General features: G+C 40.1%; 1 protein-coding gene across 1 annotated transcript; it reads left to right on the top strand.

Moving 5' to 3' along the window:
* The first annotated feature begins 312 nt into the window (after positions 1 to 312).
* On the top strand, positions 313 to 1,633 carry LOC108672130 (ADP-ribose glycohydrolase MACROD1-like). Its single transcript, XM_018159757.1, has one exon. It carries the CDS (start codon positions 605 to 607, stop codon positions 1,631 to 1,633), a length of 1,029 nt encoding a protein of 342 aa, XP_018015246.1. The 5' UTR covers positions 313 to 604.
* The last annotated feature ends 10,068 nt before the right edge of the window (positions 1,634 to 11,701 follow it).

Genomic DNA, 11,701 nt, shown 5'->3' with positions numbered 1-11,701 from the left:
ACAAACATAACTGACAGACCTCTTCATTGTAGATAACATGGTAGGACTGTCTTTGGCTGACTTAATTGTGCAAAAATTACATGCACAAATGATGCTTTCCATATTCACATTGGAAGATGAAATTTGTTTGCAGACCATTTTTCCATTTAGCAATGATTACAAACTTTTTATAAATAAGATTTTACAACTGTACTTTTATATCTCTAGATTCACTGTTCCTCAGCAGCTATATATGTTTTTTTCTGGCCTCTTTCCAACACGTAAATTTCTCTTTAGCCGTATATTTATATAATACATTTTTCTACAGGAGTTGAGAACTGCAAGACTCAAAGACTTTTTCACTGATTCAATACTATCTATGACACTGAAGTTGTAACATTCGGTCTTTTCTGTGAATTCCCGATTTCTTAAGGCTACCAATGAGATGAAAAGTATTCATTCAAACCAACTTGTACTTCAAATTTTGTTTATGGATCAGTTAACCTCCGGATAAAGAACCTGCAACTAATAAAACAGCGCGTTGATCATCCTCTCCATATTCTCTAAGATATTTGAACTTCGGGCCAGCAGAGAAGTTCCCCTCTTCACTGGTGACCATAGACAGATGTTTAGGGTGAAGATGGCGACCAAAGGCAGATTCAACAGAGGGAACATAGGAGATCCATCACAAACCAACGTCGCTGATAATAGTTCACTGGAGCCAGCGGGAATAGACCACTGCGAGAAAGACAAACTAGAACAACTCTTTGAGAAACTGACCAGCACTACCCTCACGGGTTTTCCATCTGCCTGGGACTTGATGCAGGAATTGCAGTCGATCTGTGGTGAATTGGTAAAATCCAGCTTTATTCACGCCCTACCACATGAGATAGCATCTGTTATTGTACACCAAAGAGAAAAGCCTCTTGAGCAATTAGTAAATTTGGCCCACGACGAAATGATGTTTAAATTCAACAAAAACCCTGCTGTTCAAGCAAATGGAAGCACAACGTCAAGTTCTAACCAAACTCCCACTCCGAAGAGGAATACAAACTCTTCCGAAGTCCAATATGGACCACTTGCAACTTCTTCTAAAAAAGATTGGGATATGACTTCACTTCCGCGGGAGAAGAAGCAGGCACTATACCCGAGCGGATATTTTTTTTCCATGCATGACATTCCTTCATGGTCAGATTACGCTCGTCGAAACTCATGGGCTCTGGCAAAGTCACTCGAAAAATGCAAGCACATTCCTCAACTTCCTAAGTTTGCTGTGGACCCAAGTCTGAACACTAAAGTTTCTTTGTTCTTAGGAGATATCACGACCCTTGCAATTGACTGCATTGTGAATGCAGCTAACGCATCCCTGCTCGGCGGTGGAGGAGTGGACGGGGCAATCCATAGAGCTGCTGGACCACGCCTCCGGACGGAATGCGAGACCCTAGGTAGATGTCGTACAGGTGACGCTAAAATCACTCATGGATACCAGCTACCTGCTAGAACAGTTATTCACACTGTTGGCCCCACAAATGGAGACAGAGCTGATCTGCAAAATGCTTATTGGAGCTCCCTCAATCTGGCTCGCGAACATAAGCTGAGATCCATTGCTTTCCCCTGCTATCTTGGCAATTTAGTATCAGCACGAAGGCGTTAAAGACGCTCATGATTATTCACATGCAACATTTCAATGGCGCATTGAACGAGCAGTTCAATTGAGAACACCTAAGACAAATCAATTGACCCTAACAGTGATTGCGTTATCGTTCAACAGCAGTTTAATATTATTCTTGTTAATGTTATTTGTTACTTGAATTTAGTTTTGAGATGTCAGTGATTATTAGAGTGGTTGTGGACTGTGAACAGCATGAGTTTGCTAATGCTGGGGAAATCCTAATTTCAGGCGCATTCTGCCAATTTTTTGTCTTCTTCCAAATTGGGTCCTAAAGATTTTTTAAATTCAGTTTTCGAACCAATTCTTGGTTCCTGGTGTTCATTATTCTTGCGCTGAATTAATGGCATACCTCTGTGCTCACACCTTCTACAAATATATACTATATAATATTGTGAATTTTAGTGTTGGACGTTCTCCAGTTCTACCCAAACTTGAGGTATATTGTTCTTCATTTGTGATTTTATTATGACATGTACTCTGTAAAACTAGACTATACAAAATTGTGTTCTGACGTTTGCTTTATGATTATTATTTTATTTGAATTTTTGCTCTTCAATTTGCAGTAGAGGTGCTGTTCTGATATTGCAATAAAGCATTATAGTTTCGATGCCGTGTCTTTCCCTAAACCTGACATACAGGTTGAAGTAACGCTATAAATTTTTCTCAAATACTCGATGTTAATAACTTCGGTGCAATTATTGTAGTGAGCATTTACGCGACAGTCAACAGAAATTTATATAAAAAAGTACTATGGTGCCTCCATGGCTACATGTACTACCTTGAGGGAGGCGTCGGCTAAGAAGATGAAGACTAAACAAGATGGCGCCACCTGTTAGACTATCAGAGAAGTCGATATTTGATTGGTTTCATTTATTGAACGTTAATTCAATATTTTTTATCTGCTGCATCTGTATCAATTAAACTTTTTTTTGCTGCTCCTCAATAGCATATTACTTGCTGCGCATCGATGCAACGTTTTGATGCATAGCAATAATCACTATTTACGCGTAACAAGGGAATGTTTTTTTTGCTGCGCATCAATTTAATGTTACGATGCATAACAACGGGAAAAAAGGAACGTCTTTTGCTGCGTGTCACTCTAATTTTTCAAACGTTCCCTGTATTGATATGGAACACTATAAATAGAAGGTTATATGTTGGGTTTAGAGCACCAGGTTTTTTTAGCAGCCACCTGAGGTCCGAGTTAAATCTAATTATAGCAGTATCAACGTCGTGATTTATCTTCACTTACTGAGGAAAAGTTAACTTTGTTTTTAATAATAGTATTTGTAACGTTGTGCGGTTATTTAGGAACATTATTCAATTCATATGTAATATGACGCTACATTAAAGGCGTTGTGAGAGTAAAATATTAATCTGCAAGATACTTTATCTAGGACTACACTAGATCCAACCTAGCAATGAGTACAAATTAGATGCTTGTTCAGCTGTTATTCTTCACAATTTCGTCACATCACTTAGTATTAACATCATCATCCTTCTCAGTCAAAAATCAAAGGCGTATCATCGGCGTATTGAAGTAGATCGAGGTCGAGATTATCGGACGGTGCCCCCGCGGCTGCACGCGGCAGCGCCTTCATCCTGGGCATGTAACTCCGGCGAAACATCCATGGCCGCCTCTCAATATTTATTATAAAAACCCCGGCCGTATATCGCCGAGATCATTGCCTCCGCATTACCATAATGGGTATGCATTCACATTCATGTGAACGTGCATGCATTTCCAGCATAAGAGTACAAGCAAAGAGTCTCGGGAATATACATCAGAGGGTATATATCACAATTATCGGACAAATTACAATTATTATGTTACAGTTATCGGACCATTGCAAATTTTCATAGGTAAAGCATCAACCTAAACCAATCTCTAGACTGCAACAAAATGATTGACAGCTGGAAAAATCTATTGAAAAAAACTTTAATGAAGGTCACGCATCAAAGTGATAAATAACCGCCATGCTAACGTTTTGTTTAAACTAGATTCTTAGGTCTCAGTTTAACGAGAGACCAATCAACACTTGGCGAGAATTGACAAATGAGTAACAAGTTGTCTGGGGTGTGAACGTGTCAAATGGTGTTAGGCGTGGTGTTGAAGGTGACTGCACATTGCGACAAGTGCGGGAACTGGATGACAAAGAGGATCATTCAGATATGAGTATGGACATATCTGAATTCATTCAGATATGGATGACAGAGGAACATTCAGCGTGCCGACAAGAGTGGCAGCGTGCAGACAAGAGTGGCAGCGTGCAGACAAGATTGGCAGCGTGTAGACAAGAGTGGTAGCGTGCCGACAAGAGTGGCAGCGTGTAGACAAGAATAGTAGCGTGCCGACAAGAATAGTAGCGTGCTAGGTTAGCCGCAAGGCAGCAGAGGTTTGGGTTCGGGGTTACCTTCTCCTAGATGAGCAGCGAGTTACCTTCCAAGGTTGACGAGCCTCATCTGCCCGAGCTGGTACTTGAGAGCCTAGGGCAACTGCATGCGCTGCGACGGACAAGTGACGCTCTTGTGACGCCTCAGAGTCACTCAGGAGTGACGTCCTCAGAGTCACTCCAGCTCGAACTCGTCCCATGAGAAAAGGATGGCAGAATGCCTATGCCGAAAAAACGATGTACAGGAAAAAGGTCCGAGGGCAGCAAGTAAATAACTTTGACGAGCAAAGTTCCACCGTGGCCACGTACGCCATGTTTCCTGTTCCCATGGCCCCCAGCTGCTGAAGCTACCCAAGTACAAGATTTGAGAGCCAGCACCGTTGGCCCGTAAGATATATTTCCAGTCTTGGCAGATGCGATAATAAGACTCTCGGTGAGCACAACGGTCGCGTATGCGTCGACCTAAAGTGACGCATGGATGGCGCACTGACAATCCGACAATTCTCGCAGACGCCTTCAATAGCACTTGGAACCTTGGCCTTGCCGAACAAAATCTCCTCACTTAGATAAACTTATTTGAGAAAACTCTCCGCAAGTCAGTGCAAATTTCGAGAGACTTAAAATTTAGTTAAGTGCGGAGATTTACAAAACTTTGGGATACTTTAAGGGAATTTCACAGTCGAGTACACATTACACCAGAATGGACAATCTTAGGGCCGTAGCATACTTAAAAGTTAAAACGTGCTGAAGGCTTTGTGGAAAATCAGTAAAACTCAGAAAATCACTATATGTGTGTATAAGGAATATTACAGAAATAAATCCAATTAAATTCTTATTTCCTGTTTGCACGATTCATCCGAGATAATATTTGAGGTTTTTATGAATAAAAAGCTGTCGACAGCAGTTCAGATAATGAATTTAATCAAGCTTGCCGGAGCTTTTGCTGTCAAAGATAAGACTCTAGCTATAAACTTCGGGTTTATAGACATTTCATAGAAATTCTATAATCATATAAGCCGTCTCTGATATGAAAAATGAAACTCCGAATTGGAAAATGTAATTTTATTATTGAATATTAATTCGATACGTCGTATTCAAAATCGAAGTGGGGTTCTTTAGGGTGCTTTATGGAATTTAACTCACGACTGTCGAAAGTTTTTAAATTTAATCCTATACTGTTGCTGCCCCATATAAGCCTGGACCTTTGCTGACCTTAGAGTTACTCAAATAACAAACGAAGGAAGTAAAACAAACCATCAGTCAGTCGCCTGGCGGTATAATTTCCTTCACATAATTCTACGTTCCTCAACCGATTGATAAATACTATAGATTTCTCGTATAGTTAATTCTTCATCACACACTCTCGCGATACACTGGAGCTCTAAATTTGACTTGTTGATTATCCTGTCGTCATAGTTCTTGCCATCACAATTTGGGGGATGTGGGTTTCCTCGCTCATTTCGCATGCCAAGGGTGAAAACAAAACTATCCTCATGGACAGTTACAGTATATATACGCGGAAGCCTGCTGCGAAGAGTTTAATTATTATCGGTGTAACCATTATACGGCATGTTGATGTGAGCCCGCCTGATGTTACGTTCAGGTGAACTTATCTGTCAAAAATACAAATTAAAAATAATATTTCCAAGTAGCCTTCCCATTCTTTCTTGGACTGACTAAATATGTCGGCAAACATTTCCTTCTCATCTGCACTATCTATTTGCATTGACTCATTTCCTTTGCCCCTCACAACAAGAACTAATCAAGAAAACGACAGCCTCGCTCACTGGGTCATTACACATTTCAAGCCATGGATTGGAAAACATTGAGGTTATTGCAACGATGTCCGATAAATGTTGCTACTGACAGAATGTCACAAAAAAGGAAGCCCTCGTGATAACATATGAGGCTGTTCTCAGTCTACCGTATATTTGGACAATGTAGGAGGAGACCATTCAAACAATGTAACAAATAATATTTAATGCGGTACTCATTGCGGTACTCAAGTCTTCAGAGTATGCCAGCTGCACACACCAAATCGTCATAACAATCGAATAATGTCCATTTGTTGTTTTGATATCAACTGTACAGTAACTCTGGCGTTTATGGAGTGCCTCTGGAACATCTTATAGCACCAACTCTGTACAGATTGACATTTGACGCATGACAGAAAACAGAAAAGCCTTTGCAGCCGCAGAATTTAAATTAACATGCTCAGTACCAACTACTGAAAAAATTTCCCATGTAAAAGTAGGTTAGGTTTCCTTGAGTCAAAATTTGTGTTGCTTTTAATGGCTTGCGACCGGTGCCCCAGCACGATGTCCACACTGGTAAGGGTATATTTATTAATCAATTGGATTTTTATTATTTCACCTTTGAATATTTCTGTTGAAATATTGACAAGTTATACATGGTGGCATCACCCTGCTATATTCACGTACAGTTTACGTTTCTTCATTTGTATGTTCTCAGAAAGTTTGCGGAATGTCAAATAGAGAGTCAACCGTTGAAGCATTTGACATCCTGCTACACGTAAATTCTACAGTGATGGAAACATTAACATAACATAACATAACATAGTGATCTCGGCGCTGCAGTGTAGGCCTGATGTGGCCTGTCGCCGATTCTTTTCCTTTTCGCGCCTTGTTCACAGAAGATCTAAAATCGTGTCATTTGACCGGATCTTTTCACGACTGACGATAGTTTGAAATAGCTACTCGACTTCCACCGGGTTCGATATGGTGCCTGTCTCTTATACACATCTATATAACTGTTTTTATTTGTCGTATGAATGTAGCACTTAAGTAATAAAATTACTAGATTGCTTAAATCGCAAGTTAATCAGGAATTTAAAAGCAAAGAAAACAGCCAGAATATTAACCATTTCTTAAGAATGAAAACGTTTCGGAGTCCAGCTCCATCGTCAGTTCAAAGTTCAAAACCTATAAGAAAAGCAGAATCACTGTCTCTTATACACATCTAGATGTGTATAAGAGACAGACAGTAGGATTACCGCAAGGTTTAGTTCAGCAATAAAAAGTTACTGAGAATATCTCGATGTGAATAAGATTGTTGTCAGTTGCGAAGACTGAACCCAAGATTTTCNCTTTTTTAGCTTGATTTCGAGCTCTTGCATACAGGTTATAATCAGAATCGCTGCGAGTTCGTAAATATCGCTTGTAGGCTTCTTTCTTGGTCTTTAGCTGAGCCTTAACTGCACGGTTCATCCACTGGGACTTTTTGACTCCACCAAGCGTAATCTTAGGTACACAGGTATCAACTGCTGACATAATCGTGTCTTTGAGAAACGACCATGAATCAGCCACATTCATGTCCTCAATACAGTCCGAAATATTCGCCGCATTAACCGTTTCACGGAGTTTATCATAGTCGCCTTTCGCAAAGTTCAAACGTTCACGCTTCCGAAGCGTTTTTTCTGCACAACACTTGATACTGAAAAACAATGATTGGTGGTGGCTTTTGCCCAACGGGGCCTCGTGGCGAAGCACATCTATCATTGATTCTTCACTAGTAAACACAAGATCTAGAATATTTGGGGTCTGTTTACCCCTAAAATGAGTTGGCTTGGTGATGTTTTGGATTAAAAATGAGTCTCGCACAGACTCCATGAACAGAGATGCTGGGTGATTCTCATCTCTTGGCGAAGATTCATCTGCCCAATCTATTTCTGGATGGTTAAAGTCACCAACGATCAACGTATGCGACCTGCTGAATGACATGCTCGGTAAAAGGCTGTTTAGTACTTTATTGTTATCAGAGGAGATGTTAGGTGATCTATAAATGACCCCTATGAGAAGGCTATCTTTGCCTTTTAGAGTAAGTTCACACCACACTGATTCTCTAGCTGATTGATGCTCTGCAGATAACTTAACTTGCTGAGCCCCATATATGAGGTTCTAACCCACAGAGCTACACCTCTACTGCACTGCTCTTCATTTAAGTTATGAAAACAATCAAAACCTGGCAGCTGAAATTCAACAGGTACAATTTTCCCCCCGTGATTTTTAGGGAGTGTTTCTGTAATACAAATAATGTCTATGCACTCGTTTGAGATCACAGTTAACAGTTCATTTTTTCAAAACGGAATCCGAGTTTGTGTAAAAACATTTTAGAACTTTTTGTGCACTTTCACTTTGATTTATGCGGTTGCTTCTTACATTACTTATAGGTCTGGAACTGCGGACATGACTTCTACTGTTTACTTGTCTTCCAGCTCCGCTAGCTGATCTTGTGCGGCCGGTGTTGTCTTGACATTGCCCCTTATTCAATCGTGCGTCACAAAGCTCCCGAACTAATTTGATTACTTCAGGAGCGGAACAGTACAAACATTGAATAACAAGATCGGTCAATAAATTTATGCTATTGTAGAGGTCGTCTTTAGCCATGAAAGCATTATCAAAAAGTTTGTTCGAGGACGACTGAGCATGTAGGCTTTCTAAAGATGTTATTTACAAATTATGCTTCTAAAACAATTTTAAGCTGCCTCTAATTTAGTGCGTTAGTATCATTCAACATCCAATATTAAATCTGGCGGCACATTAGCATGCAGTATAAGCTGCCTAATTTACAAAAAACGACAGAAATGCAAATTATCACTGCTTTAATTGCCGAAAGTAAGAAAGATTCATCCAAGGTCGAACTTAGACGAGATCTTTTGGTTGTAACCTCAGAGTATTCTTCGTCAATTGCGAGCCGCTTCACCCGAAGTGCTCCGCGGGGGACATTAACAAAGGTCGACGTATCTAAAGAAGATAACATTTCGCGATGCACAGCCCTGGTTGTCAAGCACGTGAAAAGAACCGCCCAAACCTTCTTCACTTAAACAAGCCTTCTTCGTTAAACAAGCCATAATGAACTGACGCACCTGCTGCGGTCCTCGTTCAAGAAAGAACCCAGCATTGATAATGGCGCTGGATAGTTGACGATGGTCTAACATTTGCTGGTAGAACGTGACGGTTGTGTCTGGGGTAGAGGGAGTCTGTACTGTACACGCCAGTAGTGGCGGCCAGTAGAACTTACAAATACTAACCGCCACTATTTGCCGTGATAATCTCAGCCCCACCAGACAACATACACATCTCATCCTATATGCAGGCGACATCACAATTACATCAACACACACTAATGCAGACATATGCTTCACACAAGTACAACCTTACATCACACAGCTAGAGGGCTTGGCAATAGAGTTCACTAATGTAATTGATTAAAATGTCGTACTGTACTTTAGAAAAATTGGCACGTTTACCAGAATTCAATTGGACAGAATTCAAAATATTCCGTAATACACTAGTTCCCCTCGTGATGACCAAAGAAGGAGAGCAGGAATAGAAGAATAGCAGTGCCTCTCTCACCTGAACGAACGGAATCTTAACAAGTCAAATGGCTTTTCGGAACTTGCAGTTTCTTTGAGAAAAAAAAAAGCAAATGCCCAGTATCAACACAGACCTGGGCAAAGAGAAGAATTGCAAACGAACAATCGATGGAAATCTCATCCGGAACTGACCTGACACGAGAACAATGCCAGCGAATGACGCAAAATATTCCTACCGGACCAACAAGAAGAAAACAAATGTGTAAATATAAGCTGCTGCTCCTAAAGGCCATTTTGAGAGCCTGGGACAGCAAAATCAACTTTATCGTAACTAAGCGCTACTTATGAAAGTAAATGTGCACAGGCATAATAAGGAACTAAGTCAACTACAGGTTCTGAAAAAACTAGTGCAGTATACAAAAATTTAAGACTTGCATCCTTCAGCACTGAGAAGCAAATAAGTACAAATTTGTCCCCTTCTAATAAAAAGCCCGCAAGACCTCCGAGTCCCTAACAACAGCTGAGCTTTGTGTCCAGAAGTGTCATTAGCGCGGCATTTGATTGATGCCTTCTTTTGCATCGTTGCAGCGACGCTCAAAAATCATATTGCGATCAAAAGCATTCCAAAGATATTCATTCAAATTTTTGCAAAAATCATTAGTTCTTTCCCGTTTATTTTACGCATTATAAATAACTCTCAGAGGGGCGTGTCATTTTTCGAAATTAACATATTTCTTTCTGTGTAATTAATTTCCTCAACTTATTAACATTTATTACAATATGGCTGCTGTATGTGGTCAAAGCGTAGCCAGAATTTAAATAATACTCTTTGAACTTTTACTAAATTAAATGAGACAACCGGGAAATTCCACGTAATTGATTCGACCACGCGCACGAGGAGTGACTGATGACAGCAGCCAATGATAAGTCACGGAACAGATCACGAACTTCCTGTGAAACACACAGATAAGATATTGATATGAGATCAAAAACATTACATTATTCGTCCAGTATGAATAGTTGTTAATATTTTTCACGTACACTGTGAGCAGCCGATTTTTTTATTGCGCAGCCGTTGAGCTCGCGACTTCATCGATCATCGTAATCTTGGCAGCAGATTACGGCTGCCTAAACGCTCATTTAATTAAACATTTGCTCTAATTTTCCTCCGGTTTATTATCGTCTACACATACGTGCTGGTGCTTATCACGGAGAACAGAGATTAACTTTGATGCGTTGTATAAAGTTCGAGGGATTTAAAAAAACGAAGTGGTTGTCAGAGGAACTGGATATACCTCAATAAGAATGAAATATTAGTTTAATTCTTCACTATTCCAAAGCGGAAGACAAGCATAAGTCACAACGCTGTCGTCTTGTCTAGTCGCTTGCCACAGCAGAAATTCAACAGCTCCCAAATCAAATGGGTCAACACTAAAACAAATCGGTGTGTTGGTTGCAGACATCTCAGCTAGCTAAAACGCTAAATGTAGATAAACGAATCATTCCGAAACATTCGTTCGCCGTTTTCTCAACAGTTCGTTCGCCGTCTTCTCTAATTTTCGCTCAGCCAGCCACAGCCGCTGTAGCTATGCGGATGACGTCATGGCAGGACCAATAATGAAAACCGAAAATTTACATACAAGTTCGAATATAATAGTTAACAAAAATTTATAATAGTTTAAATATTCCGTAAAAATGCCCAAATTTAAATTATTATGTTTTGTGATATAATGCACGTAAAACACATCCAAAATTATGCTTTATAATTTTCTTCACTTTTAGCATGGCTTTCAGTTCTCCAGCACTCTGCGGCTGACATTTGGCGCGAAAGTTGAGAAAAATTCTGTTGCGTAACCTGAATGTCATTCGTAAAGTTGGCCAGCTCATGAATAATTTGTATAGGTTTTTTGTGTTGAGTGAATAATCAGCCCCGAATCTCGAATTTGTCATTGCGTATCTTCTGTATTTTGTACTTCAATACATGCCCAAAACTGGCACTTACACCGTTGGGCGTGTTGTACACCCTTGGGCGTTGGCACTTACACCGTTGCAGTGCGAGTGCTGAGTGCAGGCTGTGCAGCAACCATTGAATATAGCCTATACCTAATTCAGAGCATAGACTGAACCGATTAGTCACTGTCTTACATTTTATTGTGCTACTGTTACAGTATAATATGCGAGTTCACAATTTTTGAAGCGATGGATTGTTTGACATAGCCTTGATTTGATGTGACTTGATGTGACTTATCCACACACAACAGGTGGCTTTGTTGTGGGTGTCTGGGTGAAATTGAATCATTTTCTTTAATTATTGTAATAGGA

The sequence above is a fragment of the Hyalella azteca genome, unplaced genomic scaffold (genome assembly GCF_000764305.2).
Source record: "Hyalella azteca isolate HAZT.00-mixed unplaced genomic scaffold, Hazt_2.0.2 contig15181, whole genome shotgun sequence".
Lineage (NCBI taxonomy): Eukaryota > Metazoa > Arthropoda > Malacostraca > Amphipoda > Hyalellidae > Hyalella > Hyalella azteca.
The sequence above is the reverse complement of the archived record's forward strand: the minus strand, read 5'-3'. Positions and strand labels throughout refer to the sequence as shown.

Excerpts from the sequence above, each read along its gene's own strand:
- LOC108672130 (XM_018159757.1), top strand. The coding sequence starts at position 605 with ATGTTTAGGGTGAAGATGGCGACCAAAGGCAGATTCAACAGAGGGAAC.